The 20,940-nt window shown below is 43.2% G+C and overlaps 1 protein-coding gene across 1 annotated transcript in view; it reads left to right on the forward strand.

Moving 5' to 3' along the window:
* GPD1L (glycerol-3-phosphate dehydrogenase 1 like) overlaps positions 1-4,190 on the forward strand; it is a 63,112-nt gene extending 58,922 nt beyond the window's left edge. The window contains exon 8 of the mRNA XM_081527040.1: positions 1,244-4,190. Within this exon, the coding sequence (XP_081383166.1) occupies positions 1,244-1,340 (97 nt within the window). The 3' untranslated portion in view covers positions 1,341-4,190. The remainder of the gene's footprint in view (positions 1-1,243) is intronic.
* Positions 4,191-20,940: the final 16,750 nt, after the last annotated feature.

The following is a 20,940-nucleotide window of genomic DNA, read 5'->3' on the forward strand; positions in this document are numbered from 1 at the left end:
ACTAATGCATATATATGGAATTTGAAAGATGGTAACGATAACCCTATATGCGAGACAGAATAAGAGACACAGATGCATAGAACAGTCTTATGGACTCTGAGGGAGAAGGTGAGGGTGGGACGTTCTGGGAGAATAGCATTGAAACATGTATATTATCATATGTGAAACAGAACACCATTCCAGGTTCGATGCATGAGACAAATGCTCAGGGCCGGGGCAATGGGATGACCCAGAGGGATGGGATGGGGAGGGAGGTGGGTGGGGGGTCCAGGAAGGGGAACACATGTAAACCCATGGCTGATTCATGTTAATGTATGGCAAAAACTATTACAATATTGTAAAGTAAAAAAAAAAAAAAAAAACCCACAATGACAGACTGTCATAAGGACATGTAACCAGTCAGCACTGTTTCCTGTTCTTAAATCATGTTATCACTGTAGAATGCTTAACTAGATAGCTTTCAAAATGGTTTTTAAGATTCTTGTGATTCTTTCAAGCTCACTTTAGGCTGTGTGTATGGGTTTGAAAGCCTGTTGACATTTCTTAGTTATTTCCTTAGTGATTTCTTCATTAAAAAAATAAATACTGAGTGATCTAGCAGTGCCTTGGGATAATGTTACCTTTTCTTACAGTGGATTATTAGCCCACTCCTTTGTTCCCTCTTCCATTTCAAACTGTCATTTATACCTGTGTTCGCATCTTAGAAGAAACAGCAGAATAAATTCCACTTCCCACATGAGATCAGCCTTTTGCTAATCGTGAGTCCCCTTGTTGATTCCTGTGGGAGTGTTCCAGGCCTCCATTATTTATGATGCTGTGTGGGCTGCCTCCATCTTCATCCTTGGATGATTTGTTTCAGAGAAGCAAAAGCAGTACCTCCCTACAATTTAAAATTTATTCTCCAACCTTTTAAAATAGTGACATAAACCTGAATCCATTCCAGATTTGGCCAAGAGCCTGAGCCGCAACTCTTGATGTCAGTGACCACAGATCACCCTGTAAAGAGTACCCCGGGACGGTCTGTGAGTGACCAGAGGGTGGTTTAGGTTGTACCAGGTTCTTATAGCCACGGTGTAGAGGCTCCCTGCAGACCACATAAGGAAGGGATGTGAAGGAGGGCGCTTTGTTCTCCAATAGTAGCATGCTGGTCTGCAATCTGTCAGGCAGGACAGGAAGACCGGTTGGGTCTATGAGGTAGACCAGATGGCTTAACTTGTCTTTTCCCATCTCCCTCCCCAACCAGGTTTCCGTTGTTCACTGCAGTGTACCAGATCTGCTATGAAGGCCGGCCCGTTCGAGAGATGTTGTCTTGTCTCCAGAGCCATCCAGAGCATATATAGAGTGAATCATGCAACCTATCAGGAAATGGCCTGCCTTTCGTATCAGACATTTAGATTGGTGGAAACCAGGACTTGGCAACAAAGATGGATGCTTGACTGTCATCCCATCATGGATGTGTATGAATTTTTACCAGGTTCACTTTTGAATTGCGAGGTGAAGGTCATGGGCTAAGATGTTACTGGGCAACATCTAGACGCACATATGTGACCATGGAAGTGTGTGTTCCTTTCTCATTCTGGGGATGTTTTTATGAACCAAAATTAAAGGCCCTTTTTAAAAATCACTTTTGAAATTTTCCCACAGTGGTAGCATACGAGATTGGAACTATAGCAGCTAAAAGTTTTGAGTTTCACCAAAGGATTTTTTTTTTTCTCATTCTCAAGGTTAAAATGTAACAAGCATTAACATGACAGAGTAGATGAGTGAGGGGGTTCAAAGATCGACATACTGTACCTTAAATATTATCTCAGAGCCAGCATAATTAACTACTTCAATTGTGGGTTGATCTCTTTTTTTTTAAGTAATTACATATTTTAATTAGGTAGTCTACTCATCTATATATCCCACTCATTGCAGTTTTCTGCACTTTTAGCCTCTTTTCTCTTCGTTAGCTACCAGAATGTACTTTGGTAAAGGCACGGCAGTGGCAGAAGGCAGAAAACCCACCAGGGATGCTCCTGCTGTGTTCTTCTGATTAGCGACCATTGTATGATGCCTTTTGTCAGTTTGTACTTGCGTTCACACATTTCCTGTAAGCCTCACAGATCCCCTGAAAGGGGGCAGCTGTTACTCCTCTTTTAAAGTACAGTCTCCATGCCTGGTCATCTGATGAGAAGGGCCAGATCCAGAGGCTCAGTCATCACTGGCCTGGTTTGAACTCCAGCTGATTGGTCGTAGCAAATGCTGTACCCAGGCTTTCTTGAGGGCATGGGCAGCTCTCTGCAGTTGAGGCTTGCATGGGTCCTTGTCTAGAAGGATGTCACTCGGTGTGGACCTCACTCCATTCACTCCACTTGGAGTCTCTTAGAAACATAGGTTCCCAGGTCCCTCCCCCACCACAGCCTCTGAAGTGAGGTCTTGTATCTCTGCTTTGACATGCCTTCCATGTGTTTCAATGCTCACTACTGGCTGAGAACCACTACTATAGAAGATTTATTATTTAGATCAGCATTTCTCAAACCATGTTCCATAAGAAGCCAGTGTCCCAGGATCCAGCAGTGGTCCTGGTGTTCCCTGGCAAGATCCAGTGAGTTTGGGAAAAGCCATGTCTGTACACCCCTCCTGAAGGGATAGACTGTGTGTTGATGGATCACGTTTATTTAACCCAGCAAGTCCCAGACAGATTGTGAAGATATTTTTTTTGGCAAGGAAACTTACCAGAGTTTCCAAGGAACACTATTTCCAGGCTGAGGCGACCATAGGACAGCGCGAGTATACTTCACTCTCTGCAAGAAATGAGAATGAATGACCACCTGTGGTATTGTTCATTCCGCACCGTTGTATAAAGTTCAGGTCTGCCACAATCTTTGCTGAAGCTTTAAGGCAACACTATCAGGTACAGCCAAGTGGATGTCAACTTCGCTGAAACGCACACTGTGTGGACTAAGTGCTTTTAATTCTAGAATTAGAACGGAAATTACTGTATCTTTGTAAATGTGATTGGTTTCAAGATAGCACTGCGGTTACCTTACATAGTAGTGGATGAGTGTTAGGGAAACGTATGAATGTCTCTTACATATTCATGGATTTTCAGTCACTTTGAGATTTTGACCTTTTTAATTTTCCAGCTTGGGATTTTTTTTCCCCTTCTATACCTGGAATGATTGTATTTGTGGGAATTTTAAAAACTCCTATACATAGAAGAATATGAAAGCACACAACGTTTCATTGATTTTAGTGCCACTCAAATTTAAGGATAATCAATTTAGTGTTAATCAATTTTTGCTTGTCTCATAATTAATCTTTTTAAAAGTTTATATGTAAGTAACAAAGTTACTTTTTAAGATACATAAAGGGCTGTAAGCTAATTGTGGTGTCTGTCAAGTAGCATCATCAGATGTGAGGATTCGGATTTTTGTCTTGTGTATATTCTTCATCTGCATTCAGCTTCTGACTCTGGGTTTTGTACTTGAGTGTTTTTTCTTTATAAATGCCTTCTCACCCTTCTGAAGTCTTCTGACTGTCCCTTTTGAACATACTTATGATATTCTGCACATATAGAAAAAGATAAATTTTATATAAGTTTATGCTTTGCTAACTGTAGATATTTATTACTCTACGAGTTATCTATTTTTATAACCACCTGTGGTCCATTGTTTATTTTAATTCACCTTTCTTAATACTAATTACGGCAGTTGGGGAGGGAGACATCTAAAAAAGAAGCTTAATTTATACTGTTTCAGCCAAATCTGTGAATGTAAAAACTACACTGTTGCCTTGCGCTAATCCAGCCTACTATAATGTGGAACAATATCCATCTTGAAACCCATCCTAGCAGGTGGAATTGAGCTAAACTTCTGGTTTTTTATTTAAGTCTTAGCTATCATGTGGCCCCATGGCATCAGCCCAGGGAGTGGTGAGGTCTCACTGTACCAAGGAATCGTCGGTTTCCTCCACTAGCTCTGATCTAAGAGCCTTTTACCTACACATGGACTGTGTTTGTTTACAGACTGTAGGTGGATATGATTTAAAAGCTTGATTTAATAAAAATTGAATCCCCCCAAACCTGTGCTACTGATCCTATTTTTTTAAATCAGCTTATGTAATAGTTTTATTTGTTTAGGTAGTCTCTTTTATTTCTCTCCCCGAATTGTGTTACACTGACAACAATAAAAAGGCAGATTTTAAAAGAAGGGCTTCATCTCCAATGTGTTCCTCAAAAACACATCTGCTTCCATTTGTCGGTGGGTGTTCCTTTCCATTGCATGCTGATATTTTTACGGAATTACAAGCATAGGATGGAGGCCTTCTCCTTCCACCCATTTGGTGGATTAAATGTGAAGGTGAAAGGTTGTTGCTGAACCACAGAAGACGCCAGGATTCTTGGCCTCCGGAGGAGAATTCATTCCGGGGCCAGAAGTGAGGTTGATCGCTCAGAGCTTTTGTGTAATAGAGTTTTATTAAAGTATAAAAGAGACAGAGAAAGCTTCTGACATAGACATCAGAAGGGGCAGAAAGAGTGCCCCGTAGCTAGTGTTAGCAATGGAGTTATATACTTTTTAATTACTTGTTACAGTGAATCAAAAGAATGTCTGGAAGTTGTAAAGACCTTACTAGACCCACTCCCATAATTTACATTTTAAGATAATAGCATTAGCCAGAAGGTTTTTTCCAGAAACTGTCCTCAAGCAGGATACATTATTGTTATATAATCCTAAGGAATGTAGAGGGGAAAAGAAGTTTGTCCTTTCCTCCTCCTTGGGAATTCCAGACCCCTCTCTCCTTGGAGACCCCCGGACTTCTTATCAACCTGCCTAGGAATTGACTCTCTCAAGGGAAATGCCCAGAATCCTGAAACAAAGGGGGTACTGATGGCCAGGGCAGTCGGGCTCTGAGGTGGCTCTGTGACTGCGAGAGGGGGCGTGGGGGTGCTCACCGTGTCCCCAGGGGTCGGGGCTACAAAGCTGATGCTCCAGCCCTCCAAGGGCCACACGGTTCAGGAAAAGAAATGGGCTAAGAAAGCACATGTATGGGCACAAGCAAGAAAGTTGGGCACCAGGTAGAGAAAAAGGTCTCTGCTGAAAACTTGTAATCATGCCAGCACCACAAACAGGCTTCGGGTTTGAATTTTTACTTCAGGAGTCACAAGCAAAATATTCACGTAAAAATCGGAACTTGGGCCAGTAATGCCAGTAACTGACAGAAGCAAAATCAGCAACATCTGCAGAAATCTCTCTGGATCCAGGCTGCAAGGCTTCCCATAAATACGCGCTTGTCATAAGCATTCTTCATTGAGTATGTACTTTTAAAATTATAATCACAAAATAGTTCATTATGGGTGCAGGTCAGTTCAGTTCAGTTCAGTTCAGTCCCTCAGTCGTGTCTGACTCTCTGCGACCCCATGAATTGCAGCACGCCAGGCCTCCCTGTCCATCACCAACTCCCGGAGTCTACCCAAACCCATGTTCATCGAGTCGGTGATGCCATCCAACCATCTCATCCTCTGTCGTCCCCTTCTCCTCCCGCCCCCAGTCCTACCCAGCATTAGGGTCTTTTCCAATGAGTCAACACTTCACATGAGGTGGCCAAAGTATTGGAGTTTCAGCTTCAACATCAGACCTTCCAATGAACACCCAGGATTGATCTCTTTTAGGATGGATTGATTGGATCTCCTCGCAGTCCAAGGGACTCTCAAGAGTCTTCTCCAACACCACAGTTCAAAAGCATCAATTCTGCGGCGCTCAGCTTTCTTCACCGTCCAACTCTCACATCCATACATGACCACTGGAAAAACCACAGCCGTAACTAGACGGACTTTTGTTGGCAAAGTAATGTCTCTGCTTTTAAATATGCTATCTAGGTTGGCCATAACCTTCCTTCCAAGAAGTAAGTGTCTTTTAATTTCATGGCTGCAGTCACCATCAGCAGTGATTCTGGAGCCCAAAAAAGTAAAGTCTGACACTGTTTCCACTGTTTCCCCATCTATTTCCCGTGGAGTGATGGGACCAGATGCCATGATCTTAGTTTTCTGAACGTTGAGCTTTAAGCCAACTTTTTCACTCTCCTCCTTCACCTTCATCAAGAGGCTCTTTAGTTCTTCTTCACTCTCTGCCATAAGGGTGGTGTCATCCGCATATCTGAGGTTATTGATATTTCTCCCGGCAATCTTGATTCCAGCTTGTGTTTCTTCCAGCCCTGCGTTTCTCATGATGTACTCTGCATATAAGTTAAATAAGCAGGGTGACAATATACAGCCTTGACGGACTCCTTTTCCTATTTGGAACCAGTCTGTTGTTCCATGTCCAGTTCTAACTGTTGCTTCCTGACCTGCATACAGGTGTCTCAAGAGACAGGTCAGATGGTCTGGTATTCCCATCTCACATCTATTTCTGCTTTATTGACTATGCCAAAGCCTTTGACTGTGTGGATCACAATAAACTGTGGAAAATTCTGAAAGAGATGGGAATACCAGACCATCTGACCTGTCTCTTGAGAAACCTGTATGCAGGTCAGGAGGCAACAGTTAGAACTGGACATGGAACAACAGACTGGTTCCAAATAGGAAAAGGAGTACGTCAAGGCTGTATATTGTCACCCTGCTTATTTAACTTCTATGCAGAGTACATCATGAGAAACGCTGGGCTGGAAGAAACACAAGCTGGAATCAAGATTGCCGGGAGAAATATCAATAACCTCAGATATGCGGATGACACCACCCTTATGGCGGAGAGTGAAGAAGAACTAAAGAGCTTCTTGATGAAGGTGAAGGAGGAGAGTGAAAAAGTTGGCTTAAAGCTCAACGTTCAGAAAACTAAGATCATGGCATCTGGTCCCATCACTCCATGGGAAATAGATGGGGAAACAGTGGAAACAGTGTCAGACTTTACTTTTTTGGGCTCCAGAATCACTGCTGATGGTAGATTTTTCTTAAACAGAAGAATTACATGCCCAAGGTTCCAGATATTTAATTGAGCAAAACGAGAGATGGCTCTGAAAGGTACTTTTAGGAAGAAGTGTACGTGTAGATCCACTGGCTTGGGCAATGGTTCCTGGATTAAGTCCCCAAATTTCCAAGGGCTCCACCACTCTCCTGGAGGAGCACTCGGTGACAGGTGTGAAGACAAATGAGCAGAGACCTCACATTCACCAGCCCGGGGCCTCTTCACACAATGAGCAGGAAGTGACTCAAATGTCAGAAAAAAAAACGGTCATACAAGGAAGATTAAACCATCAAGAAGGAGACTTGTAAACCTATTTGAACATCTAGACATGAATATAAATTATGTCATTGGACAGATTAACGAGTAGATTTGACAAGAGCTGCTGCTGCTGCTGCTGCTGCTGCTAAGTCGCTTCAGTCGTGTCCAACTCTGTGTGACCCCATAGACGGCAGCCCACCAGGCTCCTCCGTCCCTGGGAGTCTCCAGGCAAGAACACTGGAGTGGGTTGCCATTTCCTTCTCCAGTGCATGAAAGTGAAAAGTGAAAGTGAAGTCACTCAGTCGTGTCTGACTCTTCGCGACCCCATGGACTGCAGCCCACCAGGCTCCTCCATCCATGGGATTTTCCAGGCAAGAGTACTGGAGTGGGGTGCCATTTCCTTCTCCGGACAAGAGCAGCAGATGAAATTAACAAAGTAGGAAATAGATATGAAGATATTAACAGAAAGTAGCAAAGAAAATACCAGAATTTAAGAGGTAAGTAGAGGATAGGATAAAATTCAATATACATCTGATTGGAATTCCAGAAGAAAGAAGAGGGAGAGGCGATTTTTGAAAAAAAATAATGTCTGAAATTTGTCCAGAGTTAATTGTATACAATCAGTTTTGTTATTCTCCCAAATATATTTCCATTACAATTTTTTCCATTAAAATTTTATCACATAGACCTTATAACTTTACGACTGCTTCTAAAATAAGTCGATGATGAACTTTTTTTTGGAAATAAACTATATAAGAAAGCTATCAGCATAAGCTACTAATTCACTGAAGGTCTGATGGATTTGAGTACTGGAACAAGTTGCGTCTCCTTTGGTTTGGATGAGGTGTAGCACTGTGGGAAGACTTGGGTTTTGGATTCTGCTTCATTGCCTTAGTATCCATTTGGCCAGGTCAGCCAAGTCTTCTTTGAAGTGCATTTTCCTCATTGATTGGGAATAATATCCATGTAGCTCGAGGAGTACTGTGAAGGTCAGTGAGAAACAGGAAATGATAATTTTAAAGGAGGAGAATATGATACTAGGAGCTGCTTGTGCAGAGACAATGATATATATTCAGTATTTAAAAAATTTTTTTCTGAGATGTACAGTTAAACTGTATTTCCCAGCCTCCCCTGCAGCGAGGTGATTGAATTCTGGCCAGTGACATAGGGAAGAAAAAAATACCTCTTTGGAGGAAGAAATGGCAACCCACTCCCAGTATTCTTGCCTGGGAAATCCCATGGACGGAGGAGCCTGGTGGGTACAGTCCTTGGAGTCACAAAGAGTCAGACACGACTGAGTGACTAAACCTATCTACCTTTTGATGTTCAGACTACCTGCCCTTTGTCGAAAAACTTCTGTATAACCTGGCTCCTCCCCTCGCCTCTTTGGAGCAGTTCTCTCAGAGTCACTTGAGATGCTGTGTCTCTGGCTTAAAGTCCTTAAAATTCCCACCAAATAAAACATAACCCCAACTTCTAAAAAAAAATAAAAACCTCTTGCTGGGGTTACATTCGGTTTGAGTCTCCACTTGTTTCCCGTGTGCTGATTGGATATCAGTTTCCAGAATGACCTGAAAGTCATACGTTGACTCTTAAAGCCTGGATTCTGGGACTTCCCTGGTGGTCCAGTGGCTAAAGATTGATCCCCACCATCAATTCCTGGTGGGGAGCTAGATCCTGCAAGGCACAACAAAGATGGAAGATCCTGCTTGCCACAATTAAGATCCTGTGTGACCAAAGAAATAAAAGTTTTAAAATAAGAGCCTGGATTCCTACATGACTTGGTGGAGAAGTTTCCCCCAACCTTCAGTCAAGTTGAACTGTGATAGTTAAAAAAATCTTCTTTATGCCACTGAGATGTAAGTGTTATTTATCATAGCATCTAGCATAATTTTCCTTAAGTTGCTAAAAAGACATTTACGGAGTTAAGATGAGATGGAACTTACAGAAATATCAAGAGATTTTGGAGAATTTATTCACTGGTCCCTACAGCATGCTACTATCTAGTTTGGCATCCCTTGTTGGGATATAGAGGCTGTGCTGGAATGTGGGTGGGTACACCTGAAGATATGTCTGTACGTTCCTCTCCTCCGGAGAGTGAAAGTCCAAAGTTGAAAGTTGCTCAGTCGTGTCCGACTCTTTGCAACCCCATGGACTGTATAGTCCATGGAATTCTCCAGGCCAGAATACTGGAGTGGGTAGCCTTTCCCTTCTCCAGGGGATCTTCCCAACCCAGGGATCAAACCCAGGTCTCCCGCATTGCAGGCGGATTCATTACCAGCTGAGCCACAAGAGAAACCCAAGAATACTGGAGTGGGTAGTCTATTCCTTCTCCAGCAGATCTTTCAACCCAGAATCGAACCAGGGTCTCCTGCATTGCAGATGGATTCTTTACCAGCTGAGCTATCCGGGAATCCACTAGCTAGCTAAGTCCAGGCTTTGTGTATGTAATTGTCCCTTCTCCAGAAATAATCCCGTCAGGGCTCAGGATTGATAACGTGTGCTGTTACTTCTAATTTTTTTTTTTTTCTCTTTTGGCCGTGCCATGCGGCTTGCAAGATCTTAGTTCCCCTGACCAGGGACTGAACCTGGGCCCCCCGCAGTGAAAGCCTAAGTCCTAACCACTGGACCACCCAGGGAGATCTTTAACATGTGCTTCTTATGCTAGAGTCTCCTTAAGTTATTTTCCTTGATTCAGAAGCTTCCAATTAGAAGTGTCATTAGGTTTTTGCTAAGTCTACATGCCAGCTGTCAACTCCAAAAGCCTTGTGTAGCTGAAGCTGAAAGAGTGACTTCAACTCCCTTCAAAAGTAAGGAGTGATTGATGCTGTGTATGAAATAGAGAACTAATGAGGACCTACTGTAAGTTCAGGGAGCTCTATTCATGACCTAAATGGGAAGGAAATCTAAAAAAGGGGATCAAACATTCAGCTGATCACTTTGCTGTACAGCAGAAACTAACACAACATTGTAAAGCAACTACACTCCGGTAAAAATTAATAATAATAAAACCTCCTGAAACCAAGGAAAAAAACTAAGGAAAAAAAAAATCTTTGAATTTTAACATGTTGAGTGCAAATGAGCCCATTGGAAGACTACTTCATCATTGTACTTATAATTTGTCAAGTTGGTGGTATTCAACTTGTTGCAAATGGAAATGCTTTTATGCTTTGATGGAAGTGTTATTTATGATTCTTTATTGTTACTGCTCTTATTTTAAAATAATCCTTGGGAAACCATCACTTCGTTTCAAATTAAAGTCCATTCACTTCGTTTCAAATTAAAGTCCATTTGCCCACTTCCCTAGTAGCCACTGTTATTTATTCCTAATGTGCTCTTCTAGAATTTCATTTTACATAAGCAAATATATACTTATTCCCCTTCCCGTTTTTCTACGCAAAATAGGTATTACTATGCATCTTGGTTTTTTTCTAGCTAACATTATGTCTTAACCATCTTTTACATCATTTGCTTTTTTTAAGCAACTTTTTAAAAACTTTTATTTTGGAATAATTTTAACCATAGACTCACAGGAAGTTGCAAAGACGGTACAGAAGATTCTCAGGACCACCCAATTTCCCTGAATATATGAACACCTAATTTTAAAAACTGTATGTTAAAATACTAGTGGTAAAGTACTTTTAGCTTTACTACTACTCTGGTACTTTGTATTAGCACTGTGTGTGCGCGCACTCAGCCGTGTCTGACTCTTTGCAACCCCATGGATCATAGCCACTAGGCTCTTCTGTCCATGGAATGTTCCAGGCAAGAATACTGGAGTCGGTTGCCATTTCCCACTCCAGGGGATCTTCCCAACCCAGGGATTGAACCCAGGTCTCTTGTGTTTCCTGCTTTGGCAGAAGGATTTTATTTTATTTATTTTTTTACCACTAGCGCCGCCTGGGAAGCCTGAGCTTTGTATATATGAATTAATTTAATCCTCAACATTTATCAGCCCATATACAGATGGGAAAGCTAAGGCACAAAGAGGCTAAAGAACTTACCTAATAGACTGTAATTGATAAAACCAGGATTTGAACTCAAGCAGGTTGCCTTCAGAGTTTGTGTGTGTGTTTTGTTGTTGTTGCATCAAGGGGCAAGTGATCTTAGTTCCCGGACCAGGGATCAAACCTGTGCCTCCTCCATTGAGAATGTGGAGTCTTAACCCACTGGACCAGCAGAGAAGTCCCCAGAGTTTGTGTTCTTAACTTTAAGGTTATGTCATCTTCTTTCAATAACGGCTGTTCATAGTGAAGCAAAATCAGTGATTGGAAAGATCAAAGGTGGAATCACTCAACCATTATTTCTGCAAATTTGCTTAAATGTACTATGTTCATGCATGTGTCTGCTATGTTCAGTCACTTGGTCATGTCCGACTCTTTGTGACCCCGTGAACTGTAGCCCACCAGGCTCCTCTGTCCATGGAATCTTCCAGGCAAGAAACCTAGACTGGGTTGCTACTTCCTACTCCTGGGAAGCTTTCCAACTCAGGAATTAAAGCCGAGCCTCCTGCATCTCCTGCTTTGGCAGCCAGGTTCTTTACCACTAGCGCCACCTGGGAAGCCCTTGTTCATGCATGTATTGGATTTTAAAACATAATACTGTTCTAAAGTTTCCTTTTAAAGTCTTAATATTAAAAAAATATGGATTTCCCATAGCCTTTAAATATCTGCATATGTTTAATTATATGACTATTCCATCATTTACTGTAGATGAATACTTAGATTGTTTTCTTTAATTATGATAATTGCCACAGTCAGTATCCTCACATGTGTAGCTCTGTTCACTTATGTAAGTACATCTAGAGAATGATGTCCTAGAAGTGGATGAGTGGCATGAAGATTTGTGTTTTGTATTTTAACAGACCCTGCCAAGTTAGCCTTCAAAAGGCGGCAATTTACGGTTCTGACCTCAGTTTCCTTTCTGATTACTTTTATAACCACTGTTTGTGATTCTTTTATAATAGAGAATTAAATAGAGCCAATAAATCTGAGAAATGCACAGTGTTGTATTTATCAACCATTTAGGGAATTCCTGGCCGTCCAGTGGTTAGGACTCGGCGCTTCCACTGCTGGGATCCCGGTTCAATCCCTGGTGGGGGAACTAAGATCCCACAAGCCACGTGGTGTGGCCAAAAAAAGGAAAAAAAAAGAATTTAGAAGTGTCTCCTATCGGTTTTGTTATTGAAAACTACAATTTTGTTAAAAGAACTGTTTACTAGCAGTTGTAATAGTCAGTGGTGCTGAAAGTTTATATAAGCATACAAAATATGTCTTGTGAGTGACCTGTTTATGAGGATTATTGAAACAAGAAACATTAATAAAAAAAATTTAAAACATCACAAATTCACTGTTGAAGCAAAACCCCAGAAGACTCGTGTAAAATGCAAGTTGACTCGTGTAAAATGCAGGTTTACCGCGCCTGTCAGGAAATTCCAGATTCCAGTGAACGATGAGCCTCCTGTCCACCAGAGGTCACTCTTTGGAAATGAGTTTGCCCCAGGCAGTTGGCAGCCTGTAAAAAAAAAAAAAAAGCATTCTTGTTCCAATGGCTCTTTGGTCAAGTGTTGAGACGGTCACGCTTTTCTTATGAGCTGAGCTGAGTTTGTGCTGCACAATTGCCCCGTATCTAGGTTTCATTCCGATGTTGTAACTCAAAACAGACCGTAAGTTGCTATGTTTTACTTTTGACTCTGCCCTGTATCTGCTTAAACACCTGACTGGATTTTGTTGCTTCTGGATTTCTTTCCCTTCCCTGACATTGGGCTCCCACTTAGCCTGTCTTCATTAAATGTCTGATTTCTTCTCCATCTCGTTCTGACATTGACATTCCAGCAAAAGCAAAAATACCTGCTTTTTGTTCTCAGGAAAGACTCTAGGAATATATTTGCGGAAATACTTCTGGAGGATGGACTTTCCGTGCTTTACAGAAGTTTCAACAAGGAGGGTGGTACATAGCAAAGGGAAAAAAAAAAAAAAGTCTTTGCATTCTAATCTTCCCCCTGGTTTGCTGGTTCATTATCTTTGGAGATTGTGTGATTTCCACTTAGAAGCTGTTTTATCAAGAAGTGAATAAAATTTAAGCTTCAAGACCCTTACTTGTACAAGTTCCTTCTACCTAAGTTGGTTTTCTTAAATTTGTTTTCCTTTTTTTTTTTTTTGGCCGCACTGCAAGGTTCGTGGGATTTTAGTTTCCCGACCAGGGATTGAACCTGGGTCCTTGGCAGCAAAAGTGTAGAGCCCTAACCACTGGACCACCAGGGAATTCGCTGTATTCTTTTTCTTTTTAATTTATTTACTTATTTATTTTTGGTTGTACTGGGTCTTCATTGCTACTCAGGGGCTCCCTCTAGTTGTGGTGAGCCGGGACTACTCTTCGTTGTGGTTCAAGGGCTTCTCACTGTGATGGCGTCTCTTGTTGCAGAGCACAGGCTCTAGGCACACAGCCGTCAGTACTTGTGGCTTGAGGGCTCACAAGTTGTGGCGCATGGGCTTAGATGCTCCGTGGCACGTGGAATCGTCCTGGACCAGGGATCAAACCCGTGTCCCCTGAATTGCAGGCAGATTCTTATCCACTACGCCACCTGGGAAGTCCCCTGTATTCTTTTTCTTAAAGAGGAATCACCAAGTTCTAAACGGTAGCCCCTGGGGCTTCCCTTGTGGTCCAGTGGTCAAAACATCTCCTTCCAATGCAGGGGGCCAAGTTCCATCCCTGGTCAGGTAGCTAGGATCTCACATGCCTGCTGGCCGAAAAAACCAAAGCGAAACAGAAGTAATATTGTAACAGATTCAATAAAGACTTTTAAAATGGACCACATCAAAAAAAAAAAAATCTTAAAAAAGATTAGCTTCTGGGCCCTTAAGTGGAGTCAACACCTCGTTTCAAGACTTACGAGTTTGGGTAGAGATTTAAGTTCTGGCTCTACGGGTCTCTGGCCAAGTTACTTAATCTCTCCAGGCGTCCCTTTCTTTGTCTGCAGATAGTGTCAAGTTTCTTGAGAAATCAAATCACATGTATAAATTGCTTCTCACAGTTCCCTGAACACATTAGGGAACTTCAAGAAGGAAAGAACCTGGAGAAAAAGACAAATCCATCCTTGGTTTGAATTGCTTGGGGCCTCCTGCCGGAAGTTGTCCAGGAGACAAGAAAACGAGAATGGTGTTGGGTGAAGCCCTTATGAGGTTGCAGTACCGGGAGGGTGGGCTGTGAGGTGCGGAGAAAAGGGATTCAGGGACAGATAACCCCAAAGTAAAACTGAGGTGCCCGGGATAAGACCTGGACAGAATCCATGTTTCTTTCTTTTTGGATTTTTGGGCTCTGCGGCATGTGGGATCTTAGTTCCCTGAGCAGGGATTGAGTCCACCTGCCCGAAATGGGAAGTGCACCTTCTTAACCACTGGACGCCGGGGTAGTCCGCCATGTTTCATTTCGTTTTCTTTCCATTGTGACCCTGATTCCTTGGCCGTGAGCTAATTTTCCAGCCCCTGCAGACAGGGCTCGGCCTGTGCCTGGCTTGGCCAAGGTAACAGAGCAGTAGTGATGGAGTGCCAGGTCCAAGCCACGTACGAATTGCCAACTTAACTTTCCCCTGTACCTTTGCTCTCTTTCAGCTATTTCTAGGAGATAACATGAATCATATTTTTTTTTTGAAGGAACTTTTGAATTTTTTTCTTAATTTATTTTTAATTGAAGGATAATTACAATATTGTGTTGGTTTCTGCCATACATCAACATATTTATTTTTTAAATAATTTAATTTATTCATTTATTTTTGGCTGGGCTGGGTCTTCGTTGCTGCACAGGCTTTTCTGTAGTTGCGGTGAGTGGGGGCTACTCTCTAGTGCGATGCATGGGCTTCTCACTGCGGTGGTGAATCGTATTTTAAATATTATATTACATATGGTAGCTCAAATTCATTTATTTTTAAGTGCTAATTTTCCATTATATGAATAAACCCCAGTAAAGTTATCTGTTTCTTTATTGGTGGCGTATAAGTTGTTGAAGTTTTTTACTAATATGGAAAATAATGGAAGAATATAGCCTGATGGGCTATAGTCCATAGGGTCACAGAGAGTCAGACATAACTAAAGCGACTTAGCATGCACATACAGTGTCTTCATACTAATTTTTGCAGTTCTTTTTCCAACTTAATGGGTCTGAATTGATATCTATTTGATATATTAGTGTTTAGTTCCTTGACTTCCAAAGAAGTTGAACCTCTTTCCATGTGTATATTAGCCTTCTGGTTCCCTGTTTTGTAAGTTGTGCGCTTCCTCTGTTTTCCTGTTATTGTTTGCTTTTTTTTTTAAATCGACTTGCTCCTGTAAGTCTTCATATCATCTTTGTATTTATATTCTACATAGAATATCTATATCATGAAGATTGTATGTGAAGAAAATAATATATGTCATCTATAATAATATACTTTTTGTATGTTTGGTTGCTTATATGCACTGCAGAGATCTTCTTTCAGTAATTTCTTGACAGCTTTATTGAGAGAGAGTTCACATATCATAGAACTCACCCATTTAAAGTGTATAAATCCATGGTTTTTTAGTAGAGTCCATTGTAGAATATTTCGCAAATATTTAGAATATTTTCATGACCTCATAGGGAAACTCCATGCCTGTCAGCTGGCTCTCCCTTCCCCCCATCCCTCCAGCCCTAAGCCACCAGTCATTCTGTTTTCTGTCCCTATAAATATGCCAATTCTGAGCATTTCATGTAAATAGAATATTTAATATGTGGTCTTTTGTGATTGACTTCTTTTGCTAGCAATTTTTTTTTTTTTGCTCCACTGTGTGGCTTGTGGGATCCTAGTTCCTGACCAGGGATGGAACGCGTGCCCTGGGCAGTGAACACGTGGAGTCCTAACCACTGGACTGCCAGGGAATTCCCAGCATAATATTGTCAAGGCTTACCCATGTAGTATGTATCAAGATTTCGTTCCTTTTCATGGCCAAATAACATTCCAGTATAAGGATATACCACATTTTGTTTACTGATTCATCAGTTGAAGTCATGTTTACCGAAAAATGCAACTGATACGGAAAATTGTTCTGATTTCTGCCCAATCTGATCTGATTGCTTACCTCTGTCTTCTCCCACACATGATAAGAAAAGTGGTTTTGCCCAAAAAGATGCAAAGGTTTATCCCTGGCTTTGAATTGTACTTTATTGATGAGAATTCTTAGTTCAATGCCCATAATTGACGAGGTAGCTCTAGAGACCCTTGGCATCCTATGTGTAGCCCGGGATTCACAGCGTCCCCATCTCTGAAGCTCATTAGACATGCAGGCTCTCATTCCTGCCAGAATGAAACTCCAGTCTCAGGAGATCCCCAGTGAGGTGTATGCCCACTGAAGTTAGAAAATCATGGTTCTCTGCTATTTCTCTCTTTCTTTCTAATATCTATTTATTTGGCTGTGCCAGATCTTACTCTTGTTGCCTGGAATCTTCTATCTTCCTTGCAGCATGTGGGATCTAGTTCCCAGGCCAGGGATCGAGCCCAGGTCCCCTGCATTAGAAGCGTGCAGTCTTAGCTGCTGGACCACGAGGAGAGTCCCTCTACACCACTGTTTCTCACCCTGCATCCACACTGAAACCACCTGGAAGGCTTTCCAAACGTTGATTTTGAGAGATTCAGAGTCACTGGTCTCGAGCATGTCCCAGACTCTCGGGGTGACTGGTGACTGCCAGCCTGCGAAGCCCTGATCCCGATGTCTTTTAAAAGCAATCTCAACTTTTTTCTATAAACCACTTTCACTGAGGAACACTTGTTCTACTTATCTTTTTTCTTTTTAAGGTTTATGGCTAAGCCGGCTTTCTCTAGCTGCGGTGAGCAGGGGCTACGCTGGCGGCAGCGGGCAGCTTCTTATTGCAGTGGCTTCTCTCGTTGCAGAGCGTGGGCTCTGGGAGCACACGTGCTGCAGGAGTTGTGGCACACGGGCTTAGTTGCTCCTCGGCTTGTGGGATCTTCTGGGATCAGGGATGGAACCCGTGTTTCCTGCATTGGCAGGCGGATTCTTAACCACTAACCCACCAGGGAAGTCTCTGTTCTACACATCGTAAGGGTTTGCAGTTCTGTTTAGCGAGACCACCTGGACAGCTCTCAGGGAGGGACTTGCGTGTTGTCCATTTTCTAAGGAATTGGAGTGAGATGGCCAGTTTCACCTTCTGCTCTCTGAGGTCTCATCTTGGTGGGTTTCAAAGCTCTGCTGACAAAGATGGTCTGTGTTTCTAAGGAAAGAGCGGACGGGACTGTGCTGACAGTCCAGGGGTTAAGAATCTGCGCTTCCACTGCAGGGGGTGCAGTTTCCATCCCCTTTTGAACAGCGAAGATCCTGCCTGCAGCACGGTGCAGCCAAAAAAAGAGAAAACACAGCTGAAGCCCCTGTGCTGGGTGCGCTGCCAAGGATGTGCTGGTTTTCCTTGGTCCGTTTTCAGCATCCAGTGTCCAAACTCGCTCTACAAGGAACGGCTACCGCTTGAAGCAGTATTTACCCCAAACTGATTTCTTTCCTGCTCCTGCCAACAGATTAAAGACAATAGGAACAAACATCTTGGGTAGAAACAAGGATTTGTCTCTTTTAAAAATAAACCCGACCTTGATCTTTGCTAAGGAAGCTCTGGCAGCAGCAAGCTGTCACATCTATTTCCCTGCCTTCTTCTCTCTCTGATTTCCTTCCATGCCCAGGCTTCCTGTGTGCCCTGCTTATGTGCCCTGTCATACTGTTATGATCTCATGGCTACAGTGACCAACTGCCTCACGGGTCCAGGCAGGCGGTACAGCTCTACTTTACATGTCGGTAAAAGGTTTCACCCCTTTCCTGGGTGTAGTCTACATCTCCTTGTCACTTGCAATCCTGCCCTACATCTGTCTCAGACAGTGTCACAGCCGCACCCCAGTGTTGGTGCTGAGGCCACTTTTCTGAGTTAGAGGAAACAGGAGGGAAGCGGGAAAGAAGATAAGTCTGCCCTGTGCATCCTGCCATTATCCAACTCACAGACACGTGCGCGAGGTCCTCTTACTTTTTTTAATTGAAGTAGTTGATTTATAATGCGTTAATTCTGCGTGGAAAAGTCACTCAGTTTTATATTAATATATATGTGTGTGTGTGTGTGTGTGTGTGTGTGTGTGTGTGTGTGTGTGTGTGTGTGTGTGTGTGTGTGTGTGTGTGTGTGTGTGTGTGTGTGTGTGTGTGTGTGTGCTGTGCTCAATCGCTCAGTCGTGTCCAACTCTTTGCAACCCCCATGGACTGTAGCCCCCCAGGCTCCTCTGTCCATGGGGATTCTCCCGGCAAGAATACTGGAGTGGGTTGCCATGCCCTCCTCCAGGGGATCTTCCCAACCCAGGGATCAGACCTAGGTCTCCTGCATTGCAGGATTCTTTACTGTCTGAGCCATCAGGGAAGCCCCCACCACCACCACACACCCACACCCACACACACATATACACATTCTTTTTTTTTTTCCTGTGCTTGCTTTTTTTTTTTTTTTTGGCTATACCACATGACATACGGGGTCTAAGTTCCCTGACCGAGTCCCCTGCATTGGAAGTGAGGAGTCTTAAGCACTGGACCACCAGGGAAGTCATATATATATGTTCTTTTTGAAAATGTCCTTTTCTGAGAATTCCCTGGTGGACCAGTGGCTAAGCCTTTGCACTTCCAGTGCAGGGGGCATGGGCTTGATCCCAGGATGGTGAACTAAGATCCTGCATGCCTCAAGGGGCAGCCAGAAAACAAAAAGCAACACATCTTCTTTCCCATTATGGTTTATCACAGGATACTGAATATAGTTCCCTGTGCTATACAGTAGGGCCTTGCTGTGTATCTTTTCTATACAGAAAAGCTTCCATCTGCTAACACCAACCTCCCCTCTCCATCCCTCCCTCAACCCCCTCCCCCTTGGCAACCACCAGTCTGTTCTCTACGTCCATGAGTCTGTGTCTGTTTCACAGATGAGCTCATTTGTGTCCTATTTTAGATTCTACATGTCCGTGTATCAAGAGGGCTTCCCTAGTGGCTCAGTGGTAAAGAATCCGTCTGTCAATGCAGAAGATGCGGGTTCGATCCCTGGGTGGGGAAGATTCCTTGGAGAAGGAAATGGCAATCCACTCCAGCAGTCTTGTCTGGGAAATCCCATGGACAGAGGAGCCTGGCAGGCTACAGTTCATGGGGTCCCAAAAGAGTCAGACATGACTTAGTGACTGAACAACAACATAAGTGATATCACGTGAAACTTGTCTTTCTCTTCCTGACTTGCTTCACTTAGTGGTATTATCTCTGCGTTTATGCATGTTGCTGCAAATGGTATTATTTTGTTCCTTTTTTGGTTGAGTTCAATATAAAATACATTTCATCTTATATATGTACCACCACTTGTGCAAGGTCCTCCCCCTTGAAATTATTTATTTGTTTGGCTGAGCCAGCTCTCAGTTGTGGCATGAGGAATCCTCACTGTGACATATGGGATCTTAGTTCCCTGACCAGGGATCAAACCCAGGTCCCCTGTGTTGGGAGCTCAGAGTCTTAACCACTGTTCCTTCAGGCAAGTCCTGAGGGAGGTCCTTTTGAAACTTCTGTTACATTATTTGCAGCCACCTGAGAGCTTGGGCTGCTTTGACTTATTGGAAGGAGTGACCACGCAAGAATCAAAGGCCCCAAGGTCCCTGAAATATACACCCAGCAGGGCACTCATAGGTGTCGGATGGCTTCTTGGGTTCTCTCCAGGGGTGACTGAGTTGCTAAGCTGCTAACTTGACCTGCTTCTCTCATACTGCGCCAAGGAGCCCTGCTTTGTTTTCCAGGCAGCCAGTGCTAAATCTCTTGTGTTGGTGACACTTTGCTAATTACAGCTCTGAGATGCTCCCTATTATTTAAAACAGACTCATTGGAGGGTTTTCATGCAATCAGGAGTTCCCAAACCTGGGCAATTCAAACTATGAGTCTGCTTTTGAGAGAGGACAGACCTTGCCTGACCCAGATTTCTTTTCTTTTTTTTTTCCTTTTGGCTGCATCATATGGCATGTGGGATCTAGTTCCCCGCCCAGGGATCGAACTCATGTCGCCTCCAGTGGAAGCTTGGAGTCTTAACCACTGGACCACCAGGGAAGTCCCTGACCCAGCATTTCAAAGCTCTTTCAGCGGAGCCAGTTCTATATGAACAGAAGCCAGGATCCCTTGCTCAGCGGCTCACACTGGGGCCGGCTGTGGGCAATTACTCCTGTTTTTGATCTTTGCAAGAGACGTTTGCTTAATTTGCTGGTACACTGCTTCTCTGATCACATGACAGGTATGCTCCTTAGTAAATAACAGCTTGTTCTTTTCTTTCAGCTGATGCTTGCTTACTCCCCTACCCAGCCCTTTTAATGTGTTTAAACTGGTTTGTTGCAAATTAGGGCTCTGATAAATAATTCAGTAACCTGAGCCCGAGTCCCTGCCTCCCAGAGGAGGGAGCATGTGCACAGCCCCCCACAACTTCTGAGCCACCTCTGAGGTCCTTTGCAAAGTCCTGGCCCTGCGGTTCTGACAGGGATTTGATGTGAACATCCTTTCACTTGCTCCTACCTGCAGGAGAGCCTGTGTTCTTGGTGGTTCAGACAGATGTTTTCTTCGTTGGCTTCTGCTAGAAAACCTTCTGAAACAACAGCCTGGAGTGTGTGTGTGTGTGTGTGTGTGTGTGTGTGTGTGTGAGAGAGAGAGAGAGAGACAGAGAGACAGAGAGAGAGGATATGAAG

This window comes from Giraffa tippelskirchi, chromosome 9 (assembly GCF_054371585.1).
Source record: "Giraffa tippelskirchi isolate mGirTip1 chromosome 9, T2T-mGirTip1v1.2.pri, whole genome shotgun sequence".
Lineage (NCBI taxonomy): Eukaryota > Metazoa > Chordata > Mammalia > Artiodactyla > Giraffidae > Giraffa > Giraffa tippelskirchi.